General features: G+C 48.2%; 1 protein-coding gene across 1 annotated transcript; it reads right to left on the minus strand.

The window, feature by feature from the left end:
- Positions 1-874: 874 nt before the first annotated feature.
- On the minus strand, positions 875-22,290 carry Mturn (maturin, neural progenitor differentiation regulator homolog). Its single transcript, XM_038319461.1, has 4 exons — positions 22,084-22,290; positions 15,418-15,540; positions 5,511-5,600; positions 875-5,127 (listed from the first exon to the last, which is right to left on the minus strand). Exons 1-4 carry the CDS (start codon positions 22,243-22,245, stop codon positions 5,011-5,013), a joined length of 492 nt encoding a protein of 163 aa, XP_038175389.1. The 5' UTR covers positions 22,246-22,290; the 3' UTR covers positions 875-5,010.
- Between the last annotated feature and the right edge of the window lie 5,453 nt (positions 22,291-27,743).

The raw sequence follows: 27,743 nt of genomic DNA on the forward strand, positions 1-27,743 counted from the left end.
CCCCCAAGGGAAATCAGAGATGAGGTCACCATGCTTACTCTCACCCATGAGAAAACAAGTGGATGGTGTGTGTGTGGGGGGGGGGTGAGTAGTGCCACGAAGACTGTCAGGGACCTGTCTGGGCCAGGCCCGTCCGTCTGCCAAATGATTTCAGAGATGGACTCTAATGAGAGGAGACGTGAGTCATGCTGTATCTGTCCCTGCATGTAAAGGGGCCAAGCTGCCTGTGTGATCAAGTCAGAGAAACAGGAATTTTCCCATGATAAAAATCTGTCTATACAGCCCTTCTGGAATCAGGTTTAGCCTAGAGAGGTTTAGAATGTTCACACACCGCCTTACTCTGGACTTGGAATCTTTGGCCAAATCCGAGGACTCCCTATGCCGATACATAAACACACACTGCCTCAAGTCGGGCCTGCTAAGCCATTCTCAAGCCTAGAGAACCCCCCATTCAGAGGGGGAAACTTATCTTTAACCAAAGAATGAAGCTTGCCGCCAACTTTTGAGCTCCTACTAAATGTCTGGATCTAGTGAATGACAGTAACTGGGAACAAAGGAGTTGAGGAAATGTCATCATATCCTTACTAATCTGTCACAGGACACAGGTTCCTAATTGTGCTACAAAGGATTCCTAACTAGGTTTGCAAAGAGAAATTCTGACACACGAAAACTAATACTAGTTCAAAGGCAGACGATAAATTGCTAAACATTAGCCAGAGCCTAAGTTAAATACACCTCCGGATCCATGCCTTTGATGTAACTGTCCCCACCCCACCCCGCCCGTGTCCATGGTCCTTGCTCTTCATTTTTACATCACATATAGTATTCTGTAACCAAAAACAGTGGGAAGAGGAAAGAAAAAGGCAAATACCACTAGGGCTGAAAGGCTCTTTAATAGCAAGCTTATGGTAATTACATCCTTGGATGTGGTCCTTGCTCTCACGAGAAGGAGGAGGGAGCAGATGGGACAGGGTGCAGAGAGAATTTACACAGTTCTGTCTGAAGCATCTAAGAAAGGACAAGTTTTTGGCAACCCATTTCACAGTTTGTCATTTACAAGAGCGCTCTCTGAAAGGAAATGTGAACTCAAAGAAAGCACACACACACCGCACAGGAAAATCTCCCAGCCCGAAAAACCAAAAAAGCAAACAAAGTCCCTTGCTTTTGTTTCTTCTGATTTGCTTCTCTGGAGGTGGCTGAAATCTTGCTTGTACACAAATTAGCACTAGATTGTAGCTGGGTTTGGACTTGCCCAGCACTGACTATTTATTTTAGTGCCTTTTAGAAAGCTGGCATTTGTATATAGGGCATCCGTCTAGGCCAGTTCAGAAGGTACCTGCTAAAATCGAATCTCAAGAAACAAAAACGAAAGGAAGGCCCAGGGAGATATGAGGAGCACACTGCCAGCTTTCTCCCTAATACCGAACAACTTGAACACAGCCCTAAGAGGACTAACTGTGGCTTGGTGCAGTCTTTAAGCTGCTCTGAATTATTCAGCAATGCAGTGTAGTGAATGGGGTTCCTAACATGAAATGTTTATGCCATTGCCACAGACCACAGGCTGCCAGCATTCTGGCAAGTTTTACACCTACTCCATATGAAACCTAAAAGACCTCAACTTCTCGAGTCATACTAGCTACCGTTAAACCAAGTAACTGAGTTTGTATGAAAGAGGGATTTCTAATGTGAAAACCTTCTTGTGCACATTTGGAGACGATACAACAAGCCAGGCATGACATATCCCACTCAAGGCTTATTCTAGGGACAAGAGCCTTCATTTGAGTTTCACTGACAGGGGAAGCACCAGTGGAGGAGAGGGCAGGCATGGTTCACGTTCTGCCAGCTGCCATTGCAGTCACTCTGGAGCCAGCACTCACGAAGGCATGCTTCCCTGTCTAGCCGTGGATTTTATTTTTAGGGGAAGGAATTCCACCAGGTATGCAGGGCACTTACCGTGCCTTTGGCTTGGCAGGGGGCATTGGGAAAGTCACAGAGCCATCACCAGCATCCTCTAAACCTCCAGTCTCTGAGGAAAGCAGCTCTCTAGAGACAGCTAAGAATAGGCCACTTGGTCCTGTACCCCAGGAAGTAAGTGTGGGCTGTGTGCTTTGTTTACAACCCAGATAGACTGAGACCTTTCTCTCTCGTGGTCCCTGTTCATCTCCTCCCAACCCACATTAAATCTTGCCCATTTCTACATTCCTCTCACTGTAGAAAACCCAATTTGATTAAACTGTTTCCCAACTGGTAAATTTTAACATGCAATAACTAAAACACTCCACTCTGGGATGACAACACCCCAGACGCTTTCTCCCTGCTCTGAGAAACTGAAACAATATTCAGAGCCATGCACTGTGCTAGAGAACAGGTCTGTCTGTCCTGAGCAATGGGGTCACCCCCAGTGTGCTTCAGTTTTCCTTAAGCACACTGCAAAACCAGCTCTGCTGGCAGCGTGCAAGGACAGTTTCATCATATAACAGATGTTTTGTGCTCTGGTCATGGAAACACAAAATACACCATGTGCTGCAGTGAGCCTCGGAGTCACAAACTCCGTGGGACTGAACCCAAGTGGTGCCAGGTACAGCACGGGGCTTCACTATCCTCCCTGGCTCTAGACTTGGATCCTTGAAGACTGCACAATGCTATCACCAGGCAGATAGGAGGAACGTGTCTCCCTGAGTCACTCAGTGCTAGGATCAGGCTCTGTAGTGTTGTCAGGGCAGAATTCAGACTTCACAGCCGGTCATCGCGGTCAGTGGGCGATCAGTCCTTCCCTTGTGTGTTTATTCTCACTCTGTTTCTGTCCACTACCTACCAAGTTTTTCCACTGTCACTTTCCAGGGCGACAAGACAAGCACACGTTTGTTTATAGCTATTCTTCAAGCTAAGCTCCCCTCTTGGGTTAACTACCAACCAACTCCAAAGCCTTTGGGAGGGGGCAGACTCCAGGCTCCAGGATCTGGACATCCACTGCCACCAAATTCTAAGGCAGTGGCATGGTCAACATCTTAAGGACACCATTTTTGGCAAAATTCCAAATTATTTTCTTCCCGTGTCCCTCACTGTCCTTGACTGTTGCACTTTTCGCTCACATACTTCCTACGGCAGCAGCAGCAGGACGGGATTTAAAGCTCACAGAGCAAAAACCCGTTTCGTAGGAAAGTCACATGACTTATCACTGTTTGCACTCAAGGGCTGAGTTCTCCGTAGTCCTGGAATGCCTCTGTGGTCTTGGGAAGGGTCACACTTTTCTCACAGTGGAGCAGGCCCGTTTCCATAACTAACCAACCACAGGCTGTTCACCTTGGGCTCCCACTGGGATATGACTGCTGACAGAATGGGTAGGGGTGGCTATGTGTGTGCTTGCACACACAGGTGCACACTGGAAGGGATACACACAACAGCGGACAGAGGGAGGTTTGCAAGGACAGTAAATTTGCTGACGCCTGGGGGTTTTGTCATGGAAATCAGCCACATCCAGGGACGTTTGCTCTTCCTGACCCCCTCTGGGGGGTGAGGGGGGGAGCACACAAAAGACTGACTAGAGTTGTCAGTAGCCCGCTGCACCACTAGGGGTCTTAACGAATACAGAACACTAACATGATGATACCAAGTATATTTGGTCAAAGTTCAAATATGTTTTTGATAAAAACCCATCTTATATTAATGTTCGAACATATGTAAATTTAGATTTGAAGCCTCTGTATAAAATTCCAGGTTACCTCATAATGGAGCAAACTGCTCAGGTGTCTTCATTTTACCTCCAAAAGTCATTTATTTGTGTGGCCTATTATGTTTAAAAGGAAGTCACCTGCCCTGGACCGTATCCACAAGACAGAGAGCTCAAGTCTCCCGACTATGTGCAGACGTGGCAGGAGGAGCATGGACAAGACTGGACCTCACACCCTAGAAGGGGTACTAAGTCTAACTGTGCTAATGGGCGACTTCAAGGGAAGTCACTCGGCTTGAAATTAAGCATTAATAAGTTTCCTCCAGAAAATAAAAACACAGGTAGAAAAGCACAGATGGAATCCACAATGTGCCATCACCCAGCAACTGAACTCTGCAGCGCACCAAGGAACAAAGAGACCCTTTACGGCATCACTGGATTAAACAAAATGCCCGGACACGGCTGCCATATACACAAGCTTCTGCGATGGTGGGTTTGGTTTGGGTTTAAAATGCTGATAACATAATCAGATTACATGTGTGTGTCCGTGAGTGTCTCTGTGTGTGTGTGCACGCACAACATTCCCACACTGGATGCACGGAGGAGTCAAGTGCCGAGAAGGGAGTTCTTGCATCCTGAGTTATGAGAACCCGGGACACGGGAGGGTCTCACAATGGCATTAGACAATGTCCTGGTACTTAGTGGTTAAGTGATGGCAGCAGTTACTTCTGAGAGTTGTCTGTGTGTCCTGATCATTAAAACATCCTCTTTTAACTAAGTAATCCCCTAATTAAGACTCCCACGTTCATGTCACTTTAAAATTTCACTGTATGGAGGGTCCCTAGAGCATTTCATTATCATTTCAAATAAAATAACTCGCTGGGAGCCTTTCCTTGACATTCTCTAAAGAATAAAAGATTAGGAAAGTAAAGGAATTCATTATATGTAAATTTTTTCTTGGTTTATTTTCCTATTAGATTTCATCTATGGCTTCAAAGTTTAAGGGTCACTTACTCGGATTCTGGTTGTTGTTTTCATGATTTAACAAGTTGCCGTCTCATCATAAGAGAGAAGGTGAAGGTTTCATTTCATATGCAGGCTTAGAAACAGTTTTAAGCAATCAATAATTTATATCTTTCACCCCATCTATACTTTCCACTATTAGAATTTAAAAGTGGCTTTGGAATCAGCACGTTTTAAAACGATCGAACAACCGCGGAACATTTACACTGACCAGTGGCTGGCCGCTACATGCTCAGGTAACCAATCCGACAGTGGAGAAACTCTACAAGGAGCGCAGCCGCCCTCACCCTCGGCATCTGCGCGTGCGCAGTTCACGACTAGCTAGTAAAACTCATGCTTCCTAAGCAAGACCTTTCACTTATGGACACGTCAAAGGGACATAAAAAGTGCAGGCTGCATTTCTCCTCTGTCATGCTTTTCCTCAGCAAGGTCCCCTGGGAGGACCCAAAACACATCCTTAATACATTCAGCTTTCTCTACATTCCAATCAGCAAACGTTAATTCTCCAACATAAACTCAAGAGGGAACAGGCAGCCACAACACGGATTCTAACTTCAAAGTGGCAAAGGCTACCAAGACATCTCCACAGAAACCCCGGCAAAGTGGGGCAGAAATTCTGATCACTTCTGAGCGAAGCTCATCACAGAAATGGTTTGGTCATTTGAAAGGTATTTCATTTCCATTTGGATGTCAGGAGCCAGATGTCCTGTTTTGAAGAGCTAATACAAAAAGCTACCCCAGGAGTACAGGACCCCATCGGCAGCACAGGGCTTACTCCCCTTCCAGAAGGCGACCTAGGAGTTTATTGCTGACTGACCCCCATCTGGGGGTGGTCCGCCTCTGGCTCCTCCTCCACATCCGCAGTGTAATCTTCAAAGGCGTCCTCGTCGTCTGGAAGCCCCAGCAGCTACAGAGATAGAATTGGACAAGAGAAGTAACAGCTGTAAGGACTGCCAGGACTTCAGGCAGAGGACCAAAGGCACCGGACCCAAATTCATCTGTACACAGCGAGTATCCCCTGAACTCAACTCCCCCACCCCCCGCCCCACCACCACAGCTTTTACAAATTTAATAGAAGACACATCGAAGCTTCATGGATTATCAATTTCACTGGGTATCTCAGAGAGGCTCCTTTTTAAATGTCAAAGCACAGAGGTCCACAAACCACACCTGTATGAGGTGTAGTCGGCATGTTAGTGAATCACACTCTGACCAGTGCTAATGTCCCTTCGAAATGTAGCCAGATCAATCCTCTGGTTTCTTTTCTTTCTTTTTTTTTTTTTTGGTTTTTCAAGACAGGGTTTCTCTGCAGCTTTTTTAGAGCCTGTCCTGGAACTAGGTCTTGTAGACCAGGCTGACCTCGAACTCACAGAGATCCACGTGCCTCTGCCTCCTGAGTGCTGGGATTAAAGGCGTGCGCCACCACCGCCCGGCCCTCTGGTTTATTTTCTCCCCCAAGTACATGGGGATATTTATTAAGAGTAACAGATAAAAATGCTAAGACAGCTAGGATGTTCACAGCAAAGGATTAAATTTTATGGCATGTTAGTAAGATAGAATCTTACATACACTTAACACTGAATTTTAAAATTAATGATAAATGGCACATAAAATTAAAAACATGATAAAATTACATTTTAACTATGATACACATTTTCTTAAAACTCGTATGGATGCACAGGGGGAAAGGCTGTAATTAAATATATTCAAAATTGAGTTTTCTTTAAATTACATTTATTTATTTTGTGTGTTTATATGCACTTATATCAGTATGTGTATGATCCTGGGACAATTTGCAAGAGTTGGTTCTTTCCTTCCACCGTGTGAAGCCTAGATAGAGAATTCAGGTCCCCATCCTTGGCCATAAACACTGCAACCCACCAAGCGAGCTCGCTGGCACGTTCTAATTTCTGTAAACATTTAGTGTGTGTGAGTATGTGTGTGTGAGTGTATATATGTGTGTGTGTGCACACGAACACTCATGGGGAGATAAAGAGTTTCTGTAAGACTGGGATTGTGGACAACCTTTTTCCATTTCATCTTTAAAAATGCTTTGACGTGTATTTATGTATATGACTGTTTTGGCAGTAGCAGTACATGTGTGCGTTATGATGTGTGTGCGCAGTACTCACAGAGCTCAGAATAAAGCACCAGACCCCCTGAAACTGGGGCTAAGGATGGTTGTGAGCCTTCAGGTGAGCTCTGGGAATCAAACCTGGGTCCCCTGAAAGAGCAACAGATGCTCTAAACCATTTCCTCAGCTTCCTTTTCATCTATGTTCCAACAAATCCTCTGTGGATTATGATATGGGAAACAAGGCAAATTCCAGAGAAATACTTTTAATTATGTATGCATATGTATGCAGGTACGTGTTTGGGTTATGGGCAAGCAAGTGCTGGTGTCAGATCCTAGGGAGCTAGCATGATAGGCAGTTGTGAGCTGCCCGGTGTGAGTGCTGGGGATCGAACTCAGGTGCTCTGGAAAGAAAGCACTTAACTGCCGAGCCATCTCTCTGGCCCCAGGATAACAGCAGTTTCATTAGAAACCGAGTAGTACTAGTTGGTCGTGAGCAATATGAACTGAGACTTGTGTGCTGGCAAAAAGCCATGGACTTGGGGGCTCCTGCGTTTCACACGGAGACCCCAGACTTGTTACCTTCAGGCCTCTTAACTAAGGGGCCCCAGTGACCTAAACTTTAGCTGCATTAAGACATTAAAGGTAGGCCTGCTTATTCCTCACACGGCTCCTCAACTGTCCTGCCACCCTTCCTCCACTCTCCCTGTGGCTCAGATGGGGGAACAGGAAGCCAGAAGCCCCGACTGAAACAAGGCCTATACTCATAAGTTCTAGAACTCTCACAGCCTCAAAGCCTTAGGAAAGGGCAAAATCATCTGTGAAGCATTGCTGGTCACAAGCCTAGATGGCCACGGCCAACTGCGGATGTGTGTTGTCCCGGTCCAGCTCATGACTGCTGGTGTCCCAGAGAGTTACTGCTCCCTTGAAGGAAAGGGCAAGAAGAGGTTGTCCAGCCCTGGCCCCCAGGATCTCATGTGTCCTTGGAAGACTGGAGAAGCTCCTATGTGTCAGCATTATCTCCTTCTCACACTCTAATGAGAGACAGGCTAAAACTGCCTCCCGTGAGAGAAGATGGCTAGTCACGGTGAAAGCAGACGGATGCTGTGCTAGCGGTCAGCTTTCAGTCCAAGAGCTGCTGATGACACAGCCGAGTGGAAGTGTCAGGTGACAGAAACGCTGCAATATCTGTCACAGCAGGGCTGCTGCAGCAGCTTCCGCATCATCTCAACAGCAGAGGAGGGGACACAAGACCACTGAAGAGCGAGGGACCACTAACTATAAAAGAGTCAATGCATCCGTCCCATTTGATGAATCTGAGGTGGCAACTGGCCACTTGGAGTGCTGGGTTCGGGAGGATTCTGAGGCTCAGTGGGAAACTGTGGTTAGCCATGACATTCATGGGTAAGAATGGTACAGCCGAGGCATGCTTGCACATGCATGTATCTATAATGGTCCTTCCCACAGGACGTTTGGGTTACTAACCCCAATTCTCTCAACCCCCTCCTGGACTCAGCACACCTTGCCGAAATGGATCTAGCAGGCTGACTGGCACAAACCACACCTCTCCCTGTGCTCAGCTCCCTTTCTACCCCCATGACTTCAAAGCACACAGTTCTAGCCTTAGAGAGCCAGCCTCAAGGGAAGTCCTTCCCAGAGGGCAGGAAGCATCCTCTGCTCTGTGAATCTGATCAGCCCCTGAGGTTTCAGAGTGGGGAAGAGAAGATGCCATTAATAGTGGCTCTAGACTTCTAAGGGTCCTTGGTACAGATTCTACAAACACCCCGAGAGGGTGGAAGATGGTTCTTGACCTGCAGTCTGGAGCCTTTGGCCTTTGGCATGCACCCTTCTCTGTACAGCGATAACTAGGACACTGGCTGCAGCTCAGAGGAAAGAGCTAATGTCCACAGTGTGTCCACTGCCCAGCCTTACAGGTATGCATCTCGTTGGGCTGTCTAGGGAGTTCCCACTGCCCAAGTAGCCCCATCCTAGCCTCCTCCTGTCTCTTCCCTGCAGTGCTGGCTTTGAGAGGTTCTCGCTATAAATGAGCACACAAGGAAGCAGGAAGAAAGGAGAACTCCCCGCTAGCCTCTGTGTTCCATCCTGGAATTTGCACTTAGCACTCCTGGCTCACCATGCTTCAGACTGAATGAAAACTGTGTGTGCCCGGTGCTATCTCAAGCATCTCCACGTGGTTCTCAAGACCAGGAAATGCGAGACTATCCAGAATCACCCAGGAGATGACAGAGCCAGGACTCTCTCTGGTAACAGGCCTGCAATCTTCCCACACCTACCTACCAGGCTGGCTACTGTAGAGATGCCTGTCAATGCTGTGTCTGACACTTGGAAGCTTCTGTGTTTTCTACTGGGCAATGAATGTTTCCAAAATGTATCCCTAGTAGGAAATGCATGCAACTCATTTCCATTATGACAAACTGGAAGCACACCCAGGGTGGCAAACTACCAGGAGGTCCAGAAGCACCATGCAGATGTGGAACAATCCAGCACCACTGTCACATGCCAAGGGTGGTGGAGGATCTAAATCAGAGGTAGGGTGACAAACAGCCTGGCAAAGAGTTGGAGCCCTTATTGTGACGGTGCCCACTGGTTCCTATGAGAAAATGGAAACAGCAAAATCCCAGCTGACAGGCCTAGGGTGGCTAAATGATTCGTGGTAGCTCCTACAACTGTGCAATCCTAATTCGGTGGCTTTTTTTTTTTCAGCAGCCTGGGACTCAAGTTTCTGCCCACTGTGTACAGGAACACACCAGCACTTCCAGGCCTTGGAACAGTCCACAACCACACAGACTGCTAGGCCCACCAGGCCACACAGGCCTCTACTGGGAAGGAAGAGCTGGTGACACACGAGAATTAAAGTTCTCTAGGCCCTTGTGACCTGTGGGACTAATTTCAGGTCCTGGGGACAAAGGTGCAGATCACTAGAGGCTGTGACCAGCATGTCGCACCCCGGAAGGGCACACATCAGGCACTTTGGGCTGGTGAGTTTATGTTGGGAGAGAAGGCATACATGGCCTCTAGAGCATCCTGGATCAGCTGGGGTTTGGTGTATATAGCATGTCCTTGGGGCTTCGGGCATCCCGGCACACTTCTTCCAAGGGAGAGACAGCATTTCTCACACTTAACTGTGTCCCTGAGTCACCAAGAACACTACTTACAATGCAGACCCTGGCTAAGTGAGCCCGAGGGATCCCTGCATTTCTAACTTGCTCTAAGGGGGGCGGGGTCAAGAAGTGCCACTATGGGCAGCAAGACTAGCTAAAGCATTGGGGGGTTCAGAAACTGTTTAACCTAAAACTCGTGTTGGGTTTCAGTCTTCTTCATATTAGGATGATGAAGTCAATGCAAGACAAGAGTCAAACGGGCAAGAGTGGCAGATGCGCCGCTAGAGGGGACCTCGTCTGTCCCAAAACTCAAACTCGGAGATCTGCCTGCTTCTGCATTTTGAACCCTGGGACTAAAGGCGTACACCACCACTGCCTGGCTAAAATATTACAAGGTTTGAATGTCCATAATAGGAGCAGAAGACAAAAGATACAGAAAAGCTAAATTTCTAAATCCAGATGGGTTTTTCTTGAACTTTCTGTCCCACTTTGGCAAGCCTAGCACCAGGGGATTCTTCGGTTTCTTCAAGGCTACTGACCATGTGGGAGGAGCAGAAGCAAAATGGCACTGTTCTGGGCCATGAGGGATTTTCTTGTGGAGTTATCACTGGCACCTGGGCCACTGGATACAACCTAAAAACACCAGTTTCCCTCAGGTCAGTGTCCAGACTCAGGGGACTATTCTGGTAAGAGCCCCTTCTTGAGAAAAGAAACAATGTAACAGCCTCCTCAGCAAGAAGACTCTGAGAAAGAAGCCATGGAGCCTCAGGAACAAAGGCCAGACTGGGCCATTACTGTAACATTAGCCCAAACAGCATTCAACACCGCCATAGGCACAGTGATAGGACGAGACCTCTAGGGGGGAAGGGCAGGCGGCTCACTGAGAGTAGCAATCCTTCATGTTCATGTAACTCGGGGAGAGGGGAATCTGGCATTAGGAGACCCCCTCTCCTCTCCTCTCTTCTCCTGCTCTCTTGCTTACCAGCAATCAAGTCTGACATTTGTCATCAAATAAGGGATGAAAAGAGGCAGAAATGACTGGCAAGGTCGCCATTAATGAGGATCGATATCACTGGCCCATTATCTAGGTCTCTCATGCGAAGGCCAGCAACAGTCACCCGGGAGTCACTTAAGTGAGGAGAATGACTGTCCACATTTATCAATGGTCTCTGAAGTCATTACCAGAGCAGTGCTACTCTCGGGTGGAGACAGTGAGTGGCGATGCCATCTGCATTTGTGTGCCACCAGTGAGGAGGGAAGAGTCGGGACAGAGATCCTCCCTCATGAGGCCGGAGGCCCTTCCAGTGGAGAGAAATGGGGGTCACTCTAGGTGAGAAAGATGCACTGTTACATCCAGTCCATGCCCCCATCCCAGGGCAGCTGGACTTTGACAGTCTGTGTTCATGGTCAGCTTTAGACATCGCCCATGGATCCACGCAACAGTGAAACAGAAGTTGGCCCTATCTTAAAGATGGGAGCACAAAGATTAAGAAAACTGCAAGATGTCACATAGTAAGGGACAGAGCAGTCTCCCCTCCCTGGGGTATTTCTAAGGATTCTAAGCCAGGCAGCCAAGATGGGCCTGCTTGGGTCAGCTCTCCTCCTGTGCTCAATGTGTCCAGTGGATCTCCGCAGGAGGGCACCGCCTGGCAATCTGAGCCTCAGGGAGTCCCTCCCTAATTTCTAGCATTTTTGACACATGTAAATTATACAGATTTCTAAAAATATATATTTTATGATTATGTGAATATGATAGGACTCTTAGAGACTAGGGAAAAGAAGAAAATAAAAATCACCCACTACCCGGAAGCTCTTCAGTACGTGCCTCCGAGTGGACATTTATTTATCTTCTTTATAGACCATCATCTACCATGTACGGTGAGTTTATTACTTTGCAAAAACCAGGGTTGATAATCTTTTTCCTGACCCTTCCATTACCTTTGAAAGGCTCCTTATCCAGCCACATATTTCAGTTAAAAACGTTGAAATCACTTAGCAAGGTATTTTTTCACTACCAAAGCCCTAGATTCACCACATAATGCTTCACTAGGCCGGACCAACTCTTTGCACCTGTGTTTTGCGTGGTGTCTTCACCTTGTACACAGCAGTAGAAGCATCTGTTTGGTGCCTACTGTGCACAGAGGTTACCCCCAGCCAAACTGGGCTGTTGCTGCGAAGATTTAGCAGCATAGAAACCCTAAGGCAACTGCCTTCATTGGTTTCCTCACCTACAAAGGGAGAACCCGAAAAACAGAGGTCAAACTGTCTAAGGCACTGAGCCAGCAAGGGCCAGAGCTGGGGTCTGAACCCAAGGAGCCTACACAAGCAGCTTGAAGTACATGTTCACCAACAACCTCTCAGAAATATTTCCCCAAGAACTCACAGAGTGGAATGAGCTGACGGGGTGGGCGCCTCCGCTCGTTCTGCACAGCATCTCACAGGATGCCCGATCCAATACAGCCTCTGCCTAAAGGCTTCCCCCTGTTCTGTGGCCACTGCTGCTCCTAACCAGTGTCCAGATGGCAAAAGCCAAGTATGCTTTGCTGCCCTTTACAGGGCTTTGGCTATGGATGCTTGGTGCGTTTTGTGGGAAATACAATAAATGAGGAGGTAAAAAAAAGAAGTAGGGTGGCTGAAAAGAAAAAGAGTAATTTTTCTTCAGAGATCCAATCAGATGTCTTCAGTGTGTGTGGAGCGAGGCTTTGTGGCATTATTCTCGTGTAGGAAGTGCAGGTGAGAGGAAGGGCGTGTAGTCCACAGAGGTGGCATGGCCTGGATGTGATCACGCGCCCAGCTTTAGCAAGGTCGCGCAAACAGGGGCTGCCTGTGGCTCCGTGGGGCATCCATCGGAAGGCTATGGCGAGATAAGCCCTTATCTCTGTGGAGAGACTGCACAGGGCAGTGGCTGGAAGGGGGCACAGTGACATTTTAAAGTCCCACATCTGCACACCCAGAAGGCAGCTATCTGAAGGTACAGGTGAAGGCAATCTTGGGGATGCTGCCATGTGACCACTGACACGCAGGGAATGCGGTGCTGGCTTCCTAGCTCGCAATCCCCCTAACTGGATAAGGTCTTCTCTCCACTAGAATAGCAGCAGCCAGATCCTGCCTAGGCCTTCTTTCTAAGCCCCGAACTCCACAACTTCACATAGAGGTGAAAGCAGGGGACAAGGGACACAAGGTTCCCCTCGACTTCCCAGTCCCACAAAATGACATTCTAACAGCCCATGTGTCTCCTCCGGCCACCCTCCCAGCCTCAGTCTACCACTGTGACGTTCCTCCACTGCATGGCCAAGAAACTCAGGTTCCACCTTTCTCTCATTTTCTCATACTCTACTTCAACCCAGCAGCGAAGCCAGCTGGGTCTACTTTCCAGGCTTTTCCAGCACCTGAGGCTCTTGTTCCGCTTTGGCTATTTTTGAGTTGCCCTCACATCTGCCTGGAAGATGTCACTAGTTCTTGCTGCTGCTGGTCAATCTGAGCACGTTAGTGTGCAAGAGGGAAGAACCTCTCAAAAGAGGATATCAGCATGGCCTTCTTGCTCTACTCTCTTCAGGCTCTGCAGGACTGGTAAAGCCAAGTCCTTCCACAGCTACGAGACCTGATGTCTTCCTGGACTCCCCTCTCACTGTGCCCAGGTTCTCAACTCCAAACCCCTGTAGCTACATGGATACCTCCTGTACCCTAGGCTTTCAGATCTGCTAGTCTTTGTGCCGGGACTCCCCTACCCCTTATGATCACTGCAGACTCCAAAATATCCTCCTCACTGAAGACTCCTTGCTGTTGTTGTTTTGAGACAGGGTTTCTCTGTGTAACAGCCCTGGCTGTCCTGGAACTTGCTTCATAGACCAGGCTGGCCTCAAACGCACAGAGATCCACCTGCCTCTGCCTCCTGCATGCTGGGATTAAAGGTGTGCGCCATCACCACCCAGCTCAGGCTAACACCTCTTCCCCTCATCCCTGGTTTATTTCCTGCCATCTTGGCACCTGTTGCGGAAAAACCGAGGTGTACTTGCTTACCTGTCTTCCCCAAGAAGAACACAATGTTTACTACCTAGTTCCTGTGCTAGACCAGAATAGGAAATGATCCAAAAGAGTTGGCAGGCATTTACCACACCTGACAGGCCAAAGTGACTTAGAAAATTAGCAAGGAAAAGACTAGAAGGCCAGACAGGTGACTGAAATAAGAGACTGTGACAAGAGTCACTGAGATTCCATTTCTCATAATGGTGGGCTGAATGTTTAGGACAACTCTTCTCCTGAGAACAACTAGGACATTTCACCATTTCATGTCAAGTACGGGAATAGCCTCTTAAGTATGGCAAGGCCTTGGGAGCCAAAGAGGTCAGCCTAACCTGACTGGGAAAGTATATTGTAATTTTTTAAGACTGTTCTAAGATCTATGAAGAAGGGAGTCAAAGCCTAGGGCCTCTATGGGAACAGAACACAACAGGGTCCCTGCTTTAACCTGGAGCCCCCTCTCCCCCACAATGGCCCACATTCCTGGAACAAAGATGAGCTAAGAGAGACAAGATCTGAACCCCATCTTTTCATCACCTAGAATGTCTGGGAACTACAAATCAAGTATTGAAGACTACCTCAGGCTGACAGGGCTCTCAAGGCCTGACAGCACCAACAAAAGTCCTCTCTGGATAAGGTACTGTCATCTTGGGCATTTAGATAATGCCACACACAACTGAGGGATACCAGAAGGGCCAGTCAGGAGGCACAAAAGATGCAAAAGACTACCAACCCTGAGATGTCAGACAGGCAGTTATGCAACCGACCTCCCTGGACCATAAAACAAGCTTGAGATGCTTAGTGGAGAAGTAGAGACAGCAATTCCACAGCACAGCACTGAATGCATGGACTACATCCACAGTGGGCAGGGAAGCAAACTAGGGCGGGGCATGGCGTGATGCTAGGCATGGCTTTGGGAGAGAGAGGGAAGGGATCACCAAACGAGGGACGAGTATAAACTTCACATGCCATCAGCTCTCATGAAAGCAGGCCATCGCCGTACCAGAGAAATAGAGTCCTAAGTCCCAAGAGGGGACCCGAGCTTTATGAAGCGCTTTTGAGAACTGAGACGAGAAAAGAATCAATAATGCTACCCTTCTCCCAAATCACAAACCTGGATGGGCATTATCCAGATTTCTGGCCACGTTCCCGACGCAGGCACCACTATGATAAAACAAACAAACAAACAAACAAACCAACCCTGCACTACTTCCAGGTGCACTTGGGGTCTACTGGGTGAAATGGACTACTCCACCGTCTCGCAAAGGCTCTGATTGCTTCCACCTTCCCAGTACTTCTCAACTCAAGTGATGCCACCATTCCTGCACCAAACGGCCCTGCCACATCCCACCCTCGGCCTCCCCACTGCCCGCTACCTTTATACCCCAGGGCCCACAGTAGACAAGAGAAAAACAGTCATCCCGGGTTTGCCTCTTTCCCGACCATCCCTGCTATCAAGGTGTCCTACGGAAGGGGACAGGGCGGCTTCCGGAGCCACGCAGCACCTACAGGTCGGAAGGACTTGAAGACTTTTTCCAAGATTTCATGGAGTGTCTTCTTGCCGCAGGAAGAGATGTAATCCTGTGCCAGCTGCAAGAAGGGCAGGCAGTCCTCGCTCTCGCTCCACACGTGCTGGGGCCCCACAGGGGCAGGAGAGAAAAGAACACAGGTCGTTACCCTAGAGCTTCACAGAATCGCGCATTCAAGGCTGGCCTCCCTCACAGGGTGAAACCCATCCCCTCGGTCTTCATTTGTTGGCACGGCAAGGGATCAGAAAATGTCAAATACATAGAGCTCCTCCAAGCTTCACGCTCCCAGTCTCACCTGCTCTGTCTGCCATCTGCTCACAGGTAACCAGAGAGCAGGGAGGCAGACAGACATCAGCCCTGCTGACCATCACCCGGCTCACCGTCACCCCTGCTCACCGCCTCCAGCAGGCACATGCACGAGGCTCATTTCAAAAGAGGAGGGAGGAGAAATCAGAGCCTTGGCCTTCAAATTCCTTTACTTTGCTTTCAGCTACAGCTGAAGAATTAATTAACCATAGTCTGGAATCAGGAACTTAGAACAAGGTGTTCCCTCTGCAGATCGCCCCGTGAATGGGGGTGTTGGTAAATTTCTTCAGAACGGAATGAACTTAGGAGAATTTGCAAGGCTGGCACGGAGTCACTGGGAAGCTCGGTTGTCCCTCACGGCACCTTAGGTGGGCATCCTACCTAGGCATCGCTGATCCACCTAGTATACGTGGAGCCTGTATCTAGGTTTGCTGTTGTTACTGAGGCTGGGGAACACTGCTTTACGTGAGGAAAGCCATCTCACCATGTCTTTAAAACGAACACAAGTTTTTCCCATAATGGTCAAAGATCCAGCTAAGCTGGAGAACCAGACTGGAGAGGTCTGGATGAAGGAGGTCCTAGGTCTGCAGAGTCAACCAGTCAGGAACACAGGGCAGCCCACAGGTAGCAAGGGTCTGTCTTGAGGGTGTGAACTGAGGAGACGGTGCTGAGGCCTGGGAATGGAAGGCGTCTGGTAGGCTGGAGGAGACACAGAGGCCAGGCAGTAGGAGACAAGACCTCGACAGAGAAGGACTCCGAGGGGTCCATGTAGCACCACCTGCCTGCCGCCATTCCTGTACGGAAGCGGGGTATCACCCTAGGAAGTTCAGCTTGCTATCCTGTGAGCGCATCTCATCGCCCTCTGTCACTGGAGGATGCCTAAGAAGAGCTGTGGAGACTTCAGACACAGTTGGGGTCTAAGTGGGGATATGACAACTAAAAAACCCCCCACTGTTTATTAACTGCTAATCAGCTTATAGCTACTTTATTTAAAAATAAAAAGGATTTCATTTTATTTAAGCTACTTCTCTCCCAAACTAAAGGTATCTAGCAGTGTTAGAATACAAGACAAGGTGATCCGAGAAGTCTGGAGAGCGCGTGTGCGTGTGTGTGTGTGTGTGTGTCCAGCGGGAACTGGAGAAGCTGGCTGCAGTCACAGAACTAGCTTAGGTGGGGGTGTCAGACTGAAGAATACTAGCTGCCTGTGGGTACAGAGGATGCTTGGAGCCCATGGGCACAGTGGGCTGCAGGCTGCCCATGATGGCAGGAGATGCCAAGAAGGCCAAAAGCAAAGCAGAGCAGGTGACAATCACCCAGAAGCTTGTAACAATGCAGATTTCCAGGCCCGCTTCCCAGGGTTTCTGATCAAGGTGGGCTACATTTCCAAACTTTGCATGGAGAACTCAAGCATTTCCGATACTAACCAGAGCCATGAGCTGCAGCAAAGTGGCCTCCACGGCCCACACCCCGATTTGCCTGCCTCTCCCATAGCAAACGCCTGATGTGAACACTGTGATTACAGGCCCTCTGTGGCTCTCTCTCTCTTACATCAGGCCTGAACTCACCCAGCTAAGACAAAACAAGCGCGTCACCTTCAACAGGAAGGGAGTGTGTTCTACTTTCTATATAGGGATGACAAGATCTGGTCATCAAAACGTGACATTAGATCAGTAAGACAACTCAACCCCGCTGAGTTCTTCTTGTCCCAAAGGCCACGCTGCTAGACTTCTGCTATGAACTGATGAGGTCACGAGGGCTCGGAGCACACCCCTGACTCTATCTAAGCACCTGTGACCTGTGCCGCGTGCCTCTCTCATTGCTGTGTAACCACCCTCCCACAGTCGCAGGTTCTGAGCCATGCATGCAACCTGACCAGGATGGGATCATTTGAAGGGAAAGACGGCATCTGTACTGAATGTGCGATGTTCGTCTGGCATTAGCCTGAACAATATAGAACAATGTGTACTTAATTCACAGTCCCACCGTCCTAAGCATCCTCAGTTATCTAAGACAGCATACAGGGAAATGTGTGTAGGGTGTGTGTAAAGATGTCATTTCACACAACAGCTCTGAGCAGTCTCAGATTCGGGCATCTAAAGAAGGTCCTAAAACCAATTTCCCCAAGGCCCATCAGAGCTAAGTGAGGAGTGTCTGCTGTTCTTGCTCTTTTTGGGGGCAGGAAGGGAACTGTTGGTTCTCTGAAACAGGACTTAACAGTCTTAGCTGTCCCGGAATTCACTTCTAGCTCTATTTTTTAATTGGTGTCTCTTAACCTAAAACTGATGTCTGTCTGTGGAGTAGACAGAACAGAAAAACCACAAGCCACCTTGTGGCACCCGATGTACTAGCACGCCCAGAGGGAAGAGCATGGTTAGCCATAACTAAAGCAGCCTGCTCATTGTGTTGAACATTCTGTCGGGGAGGAAACTGAGGTTCAAAAGGTTAAATAACTTGCTTGTGGTTACATGTGCAGCAGAAGGCAGGGAGCACCCCCACAGAGGTCTTGCATGCATACCCTCAACTGCCTCTGTGCAAGCTGCTTAAGGGACCCTTGGTTCAGTCACAGGTGATAGAGAAGTTATTCCCAGAGGGGGTCTGAAGAGCTCAGGTGTCTGCCTGCAAACTGCCTACCATTTAGCAGATAATCAGCAACTGCTTGTTCCCCATTATTTGGACTCAGAGCACCCCGACTTTAGCCTCTTTATGATTAACTGAATATACAAGTGGCTTTGTTCTCCCCTGAAATAACCTCTAGGAATAAAGCAACGCCACTGCACACAGGACTCTTCATACAGTGCTCACAGTAAGAATGGCTTAGCGTATGATTAGTCCACTCTGTGTCGGGGGGGAACCAAAAGGAGCAGGTGGAGGGAAGTTTTTCCTCCTTCACACCATCACAAAACCACAAGGCAGCTCCATTTAAATACACCACAGAGACATGCTCACAAGTTACAACTATGTAACACACATAGAAGAGTTGGCCACAGAGTTTCTCTGTGAGTACTGTTTCTTTAAGAATATGACTATTGTTTTTGTGTGGGTTTGGGGGTGGATGAAACTGCACAAAAATGTGGATGCAAATGTGTTTCTGCTGGGTTGTCAGAAAAGGTGGAACTATTAGGTAAACAGAGCCCTCCCCACAATCAGTAATTTCTAGTCTAGGTGATGGTAGGGCATTCCTCAATTAACGGACAAGGAAGGAGAGCAACCAATTGGAAACATACCTGCATATCTGCTCACACACACGCACACGCACACGCACATGCTCACATACAATTCTGTCTATCTGGTACTTGAATGGCTGCCCACATTTTTCTTCTCAGACCTGATAGCCACCAGGACCTTCTGAGTTGGCAGAACAGCGAACCACCATCCAGTTGCTAAGTGCCCGCCCCTCTGCCTGGATGACACAGGTCTTCCTGCCACTTGCAAAGCCACAACTCCCGGCGTGATGGGCAGTTTGGAAAGGGGCTACATTGGCAGGTGGCCTGAGAAGTGAGGAGACAATGATGAGCTGCCCAGAGGAGTGGCAATCAAAAGAATCTTTGTCCTTGGGTCTCTGGAGCTACCATGAGCCAATCTTCAGCGAGGGCACAGAGGTCTCAGTTTCCTCATCTATAAAATGGGTATAACATCTCCCTCATAGAACTTTTGTGAGGCCCAATAAGACGTCATCTTTCAAGGCTGAGCAGATGGCTAAAGGCTGGCTCAGTGGGTAAAATAATTGCGGTACAAGCATGTGGACCTGAGTTCAGATCCCCAGTACCCACTTAAAAACTTTTAACCCCAACAGTTGAGGGCAGGATTCTCAGGTCTCACTGGCCCTGAGGCAGGAAGTGCCTGTGCTGTAGGAACTTAGAAATGTCAGGAGATAAGTCATTCAAAGGCTTGAGATTTCTCCCCCTCCCCCCCGCCTTCTGAATGCTGGGCTCACCACCACCACGCCCAGCTCTAGACCGTATTTGAGATACTTTAGAGATGCTGGTGGAGATAGCTAGGCTGCTTTCACAGTCATGGAGGGCACCGCACATGCCTTACCCACAATGCTGGCACAACTCTGATGATCTGGACCGCAGAAGTGAGGAAGAGGAAGTTAGGAGGTTTTGAATTGGAGCTAGGACCTAGCATATGGATGGCAGTAACATTTACAGTGATTGCCATAGCACAGGTTCCCAGATATGAGGGCTGAGCTCAAGCCAGACGTGTTCTCCAGCAGCCCCACCAGGCATTGACAACAGGCTGCCACTTTAAGTCCAGTAACAGGCCACAGATGTTTAAGCTGCCAGAGAGGGGTTCAAGGATGTCTCCAAGCACCCAGAAGTGGGAGCTTGGATGTCTGAGCAGAATCAGGGCTGCTGTATCACTTCTGAGCTAGCTAATGTCCTGCTGGGCACAATGCCATTTGTATGTTGGCTAGACCTGACCCAGGAAAGAGAAAGACCTCATCAATGTTTGCAAGTTTTTCAATGATCTAAAACTCTGTAAATCGAGAGGTGCTATGTTACATTCTTACTGTTACCCAGATCGTCAGTAAATCAGAGATACCACTTAACTCAAACTTCTTTGGATGCTCTAACAGATTTTCCAAGAAAAATAAGACCCAAGAGGTAAGCCCTTAGCACACCCAGCCTGGCACAGATTCGAGGAGCAATATGGCTAAGGAAACACCTGTGGTTGGCCACTTGTTCATCATGGTCCTCAGAATCTTTGAGACAGTGCTAACGTGTCCAAGGAGTTATCCTCTCTGCCTCATCCCCTCCTCCAGTTGGTCAGCCAACGCTGTAAAGACGGCTGATGCGTGCTTACACGAATCAATAACTTAATTTGTCTCCACTGTGAAAACTGTTTGGGGTGAGGTCTCAGGATCCTAGGCTGACAGGGAATATAGGGATTACACCCCCCCACACCCCACCCCCACTTCTGCAGAGCTGGGGGTCCAACCCAGGGCTTTACACATGCTACACAAGAGCTCTACCCACCAAGCAACATCCTTTAGTTCCAGGCAAGGGGTTTTAACAAAGGGAGTGGGAACACCAGGTCTCAGAACTTTACATTTGCAGGATGCATGCTGTGCCTCAGACTGCTAGATGTACCTAAATCGCCAGAGAACTGGTATTAGGAAGCCAATTTTGTGGATAGGCAAGTCAAGACAAGTGGACAGAACTCAAATCTAGCTGCCACCCAAAGCCAGGAGCATATTGGTCAGGTGTGCACCAGCCTACGCTTGTCCTGTCGGGGTTTGAGAAACGTCCCGCTGTCTTCACTGTGAGCTGTTTTACAGGAGAGATATTTATTTTGAGATAGGGTCTCACGGATCTTAGGCTGAACTTCCCCATGAATGGGTCTGGGGCACCGGGCCTGGGGTCCATGTCCAGCTTTGTCATTCCACCTGATGAGCCAAGCCAATCGATGCACCGCCCATCTCCCTCTGTAGAAGCAGCAGCGGAAGCAGCAGCAGCAGCGCCTGCTCCAGCCTCAGGCCAGCGACCACACGATAACCCTCATTCCCAGCTGCCTCCATCTTACATTCGGGGACTATTATTTATAGTGCTTACGAACATTCCATGGCGTGCCATCCCCGCCCTGCTTCCACGCCTCCCATCACAACCTCGTGCTCTCTGCATCCCCTTCCTTAAACTGTCAGCGCCAGGATCCCCAGTGGGCGGGAGCGCCAGGATCCCTAGTGGGCGGGAAGCAGGCCGAACGTTTGGTCACGGTAATTCCTGGTCCTGGTCCCTCTGGGCCAGGTTGTGTAGGTTCTTTCTCTGGAAAAGCCGAAAGGCCTCGGTGGGGTCACAGAAGCCTCATGGCTGGCCAGAACCTGCACAGGGAACACACACTCCCTGGCAGCTCATTGAGGAGCTAAGAAAGCGTGGAACCGGGAATAGGCGTGCCCTCACCCCGAGAAAGCGCGCTCGCGCGTGTGTGCACGCGCGTGCATTTTCAAGCTCCTGGGCTTAATTCCGCAAATAGGGTCCAAAAGATCTAGCATTGCGGGTGTAGACAGAGGCTTTGTGTCTTTCCGAGGGATTTGCAGCCTGGGGCGGGGACCCTGCCGGGGAGGGGCGGCTGCAGAGTTGTGTCTAAGACCCCGAAGGGTAAGAACATCTCTCTGGACCGGACCTCGGATCTAGACGTAGGGGCTGTGCGCCCCGCCCGGCGGATGTCTTACAAGGACTCCCTGGGGATGCTCTGATCCACGCGTTGAGCACGGGGTGGTCCGGGAGGTCGCCACACCTAGGCTCTGCGGCCCCGGGCGCCCTGGCGCTGCCACTCCACCCCACCCAGCCTCCCTGGAGGAGCTCGGGCACGGCGGTGATCGCCTTCTCCAAGTACTCACAAAACTGTCGCCGCTGCCGTTGTCCGGACACAGCACGTAGAAGGATACGCCCGGGTCGGCATAGAAGTCCATCCTGCGCTCCGTCTCTTCGGCGGCGATGAGCTCGAAGGGTGTGCTGGAACACCACTTATCCGCGACATCTGCCAGCTGCTGGAAGTCCATGGCGGCGCCACCCGCGCCTCCTCCGGGGCTCGCGGCTCCCGGGTCTGTTTACACCTCCCGCTCCGCCTCCGCCCCGCCCCCACCGCCGCCCGTCTTGAAACGAACCCAAGCACCCTGGGGCCCCGCCAGCCCGGGGCCGCCCGGGGATCGTGACGTCACGAGCCTTGACCAATCCCCGGAGCCCGACCCGGCGCTGCCCGGAGTTCGGTGACGTCAGGATGTGGGCGGGTCGCCCATCTCCGCAGGTGGTGTTGGGGTGGGGCGGAGCTGGCTCCGGACCGTTGGTGTGGAGCCAGTGTAGTAGTCTTACCCCAGCGTCTGAGTCGTTCCCAGAACTACAAACAGATTGGCCCTTGCCAGGGTGGATGGAAGAGGTGCTGAAAGAGCCTAGGAAAACAGCTTTGCAGAAATCAAAATTCGGCCCTCCAAGAAACCCTGAATGTGTTTTCTAGACTGATTTGGGAGGAAGTGTACTCTTACACGCAAAGATGCGCTTTTTAAAAATACCTTTACTATGATTCGGCCTAAATTTATGTTGAGTTCCTAGAATGGCCAACCATTGTTTTGATTGTCGATTTTGGGGAATTGGGGCATTGTTTTGCATTTTGAGTTCCTGAAGATTGAACCTAGAGTCATGCTTTTCCTATACAGGCAAGCTACCACTGGTCTTTGGAAAGCATGTGGCCTGCCATTGACTACAACTGTTGATTGTTCTGGATGCTGCGTGCTCAAGAGACACACTGGACTGCAGGAAGTGCAAGAGTCCTTGCGTGAACACTCCAGAAGGGACATATTAAATAGCATTTATTCTATAAACGTCCGTCCGTGGTTGTTTTTAAAGTGGGCCTTCTGAACCAGGAGGCTTGCTAGCTGAGGCTGTGAACATGAGTGGTAGGCCCCGGCCTTAGTGAACTGGCCGTCTAGCCAAGTCCAGCTAACGCACCTCTTATTCCTGAAAGTTCAGAGGTGTTGTTCCCCAGTTATCTGCTTAGATCATTTCTGGGGCAGGAATTTTTCTTTCTCTTGGCTCCCCTTAGTCAACTGAAGCCCAAAGGCATCCTGCACAACTCAGCTGTCTGGATCTTTTCCTTAGCTTGTCTAGAACTTGACGGTGTAAAATAATTTCCTGATTCCACCTGTCTTCCTTGAAACTAATTTAATTCAGTAACTGTGGAGTATCTGTTGGGTACCAAAGATGCATGAGGCAAGGCTTTGCCCTCAAAAAAGCATACAGCTCTACACAGAACCTAAATGACCTCTAAGATTTCTGTCCCCCTGGGTGTACACACGCCCACAAATTATCCTGTCAGATACTAATATAGATGCTGGTCTGCAATTCTGCAGGTGCCCTTAAGGCACTTGAGATAGAGAGGATCCTGGTGAACCTGGTGAAGTGACCTCTTCACATGTGCTGGATACTTCCTGGGGAATATCCAGGGTGCCATGGGTTCATCACTAGGGACGGGGGTGGGCACCTGGCTTGGAACAGGTGCTAAGAGCAATCTTAGCCAACAACCAGTAAGAAAGCAGACTGCGAGAATGAGCTGAAATTGACATTCTCTCAAAGTTTCCAGAGAGAACTGTGCCTGGCTAATGCCACAGAATCACTTTTGAGAAGCCCCGAGCCAAGAAGCCAGTTATGCACGACTGAGCTGCGCTCTCAGCTTCCAGAACTGAGGACCATTAAAGGGGTGTTTTAAGTTGCTGAGTTTGTTTCAATTTCTCTTATAGTAATAGAAACAAAAAGGGGAAAATGAAAGAGGCAGGAAGAACAATTACAAAACTTCAGTAAAAAGTTATGCGGAATATATTATTAAAAAGTTGCAAAGTAGGCAGCACAAGAGATCTCAAGCATCCTTCCAATTTTACCTGGCTCTGACACCTAACTATGTCTTAATCTGGAGGTCAAAGTCGCCATTCCTGGAGAGGCGCAGGTAGAGAAAGGAAAGCCTGGAAGCAGTTCTGCTTTGGTTACGTACTGAGTGGTTCACAGCTTGTCCGTATATCATAGTCCGGATCTGTTCCAGAAAGTGTTTTTCTTAGACCCCGGTTTCCCTAGAAGCCTGGAGAAGTGACCTCTGCTTAGATAAGATCATCAGCCTTTCTCAAGCCTCCACCCCCTTGGGCTGGTCTGGGGGGAGGGACAGTCCAAGTATTCCAGGCCCAAGGGCAGGCCTGTGTCCACTTCAGAGCTTCAGCCTGGCCTTTTGTGTTGTCGTGGGTGAAGGAACTTCAGGGCCTATAGAACACCTTTTCCTTGTGTTCCCATGAGCCTATTACTATTGTCTGGAAGTAGAAGAAAATGAATGTTTATTACTATCCATGAGCAGAGAAGTGAGCAGTCTTCATTGTACTTAGAAATATATTTCTGCTTAGAAGCCTTTAAAAATTATCACCTGGCTTTTGGGAGCTGTGCACTGGGAAAAAAGAAAATGCAGATGCATACCCACAGGCTGAAAGGTCTTGGGAGCTCAGTTTGGGGGAGCAGAACCCACCCTACACTCAGAGGAAAGCCAGCTTTCCACCCACCCGGCTCTTCAGGCCTCTGGGTTTGTAATTCTCCTTTGAACAGGACTGATTTTAACATACACGTGGACCTCCAGCTCACTCCCACCTGGCAAGTTCATGTATTTAGACTACTCTGGAAAAATCTGCTTCACCCGCACAGCCTCGTGTTTCCACCGCAGGAGGAGCTGGGAGCGGAGAATGCTGGTTTCATGTTCCCCATTGGTTTCAGCCCAAGGCAGCCGCATCCTGCAAGGGGGTACTGTCCACACAGTTGGTAGAGGTATGTGTGGTCTGCTCCAACATCTCAGGAGTGACACAAAAGGAGGAGAGGGCACCCCTGAAACACATCCTGGAGGGTGCACATGGAGGGGAAGCGTGAGTAGAGGGGACCCAGAGATTTGTGCCAAAGTTTGTCTCCTTGAAAACAAAGTCTGAAGAAAAGTGAAATTGAGAGACGAACAAAAATTACAATTTCCTTAAAAGAATCATCTGGAATTTACCTTAAGTGTCTACAAAGCTCAGGGGAGAGAATGCTGTCAACAATCCTATCATCTTTAGCTGATTTGTGCAAACTGCACATTCCATACTTGTGCAAGACAAGTAGCCCAGGGGATCCAGTCTCTCAGAATGCCTCTGTTGTAGATGCCTCAAAAATCTGCACACAGGAAAACTTCAAAGCAGCTACTAAGATGGCCTAGCTTCACAAATTACTCCAGCCAGGACTTCAGGTAAGCTCTACACTTTCCCGTCTCACAGAGACTGAACAATAAATGATTCACCTAGCTCTCTTCTGGGACCTGATCATTACCCCAGTTTTCTCAGGGCCCCTAAAGATGCCATCAGTCCCAGATTACAGAAAGTTTGAAGAACATGACACCCACATTCCCAAGAGGTGAGAGGAATGGTTTTGGTCATTCAATGGGTTATGGATGTGTGTCATTGTTTAGGGAGGTTAGTTACAAGTTGTTTTCAGTCATGGTCAGGGAGGAAAATAAACAAAGGAGGTTAGATTAAAGGATTCCTTTCTTTCTCTTTCCTCTTTCTTTCTTTCCTATCTAGTGAAAAAAGGGGGAAGGGATATAGGAATAATAGGATAAAATGGTAGATTATTGAATCTACTTTTAAAAGAGAAAGCAACTACTAGTCTCAAATATTGTACATTGGTGTGAGTTTTTGTATATTGATACAAATTTAAGGTTATTTTTGTTATAAAATACTGTATATATGTTTCTCCTCTTGCTTATTGTACCTATGCAGTTTATTTAAAAATGTAATTCAAAGTTCTAGTCCTTGAAAGCTATTATTACAAACTGTTTAGGATAAGTAAGAAATGTAGTATAGTGGTTAGTCATCTATAACAATCAAACTTGTAGTCATGTTAGATATGCCTTCAAGGTTAAACAGAGATATAATTTAGATAGATTGATGATATTCAAACATTTCGGAGATCTACAGAATATGGCATTTAAAATATTTTAATAACCCAAGGCTTTTCATGACAGAGAAACAAGTCTGCTCCTGGAAGCACCAATCTACTTCAAAGAAGGTGATAGGCATTGAGGAACTTCCATAAGGAGTTTGCTTTCAATGTGGCAAAGCTAGATTCTTGGTTAAACAAAAACTGCCCTTTCCTCGACTGCTAACATTATGCTGTCTGTATTGGATAAGCAGGACACAAAGGAAATCAACTGTCATACTTTGTCAAGATAAGGTCAGCCAGTCCTGCAAAATTCCTGCTTCATAGAATAGTCTATCAGATATTCTAGGCCTGGAGGCCAAATATAGATGTCCCAGCATTGCAGAGGAACCTTGGGTGACTGTCTAGGTTGTCAGCTGTCTCTATCTGATGTGAAATTTCCCTCTGTATGCTGTGAAGATGCTTTGTTACTATTGGTTAATAAAGAAGCTGCTTTGGGCCTCTGGAAGGGCAGAATAGAGCAAGGCAGGATTTCTAAGCAGAGATAGAGGAGGAAAGAAGGTGGAAAGTCAGGGAGATGATATGTAGCTGCCAAAGGAGACAGACGCCTAGAAAACTTACTGGTAAACCATGAGCCCTGTGGCAAAATACAAAATAATAGAAATGGGTTACTTTAAGATATAAGAGTTACCCAGGAATATGCCTAAGCTATTGGTCAAGCAGTGTTGTAATTAATACAGTTTGTGTGTGATTATTTCAGGTCTGGCAGCTGGGAAATAAACAAATGGTCTCCATCTACAAATTGGCACCCAACACGGCAACTACATCTACATAAAACCTGAGAGAGCTTTGTAAGAAATTCGGCACAAAATAACAGTCTAGTTCAACTTCTTGGAGGCTGCATCATCATCATCATCATCATCATCATCATCATCATCATCATTATTTGGATGGGTTCTGTTTGCTGGTGGTGAGCTGGGTCACTACAGCTCCTTTAAGAGAAATCTTCCTGATTCACCATTGGCAGTGATGGCTGTGCAGCTTCTTTAGGGGGAGGACTTCCTGGTTCTTGCTAGTTGTACAAACAGCTCTGGCTCTTTTGGGAGGCTAAGCACTTAAATGGGGTCTGTGAGCAGCATGTTACAAATTCAAATTGCTTAATGGAGACATAGACCTACTGTGTCCTGGAGCTGGGGTGGAGAGAATGGCTCACAGAGCTGGCACTAAACGTTGGACTGGGTGGTTCAACGGGCAGTCACAGAATTGGTCCTTGTTGTGCTCACTTAGCATTTAAAAAAAACACTCTTGGTTAAAAAATAATTACAGATACACAATAAAGACAGATTCAGATGAAAAATACTTCTAAATAAGACACAGTATTGAATAAATGTACATAGGCTATAGGCTTGAGAGAGAGAAAAAAAGAGTATAGACAGTTATAATATAAAAGAGTAAATTTGTAAAAAAAATGTAATAGAGTAAGAAAAATAAGCCATGTAAAGATGGAAAATACACAGAGTCTGGATTATGTATACTATTGTGTTTTCTTTGAATTTTTTGACTGTGAATGAAT

This window comes from Arvicola amphibius, chromosome 2 (assembly GCF_903992535.2).
Source record: "Arvicola amphibius chromosome 2, mArvAmp1.2, whole genome shotgun sequence".
In the NCBI taxonomy this organism is placed as follows: domain Eukaryota; kingdom Metazoa; phylum Chordata; class Mammalia; order Rodentia; family Cricetidae; genus Arvicola; species Arvicola amphibius.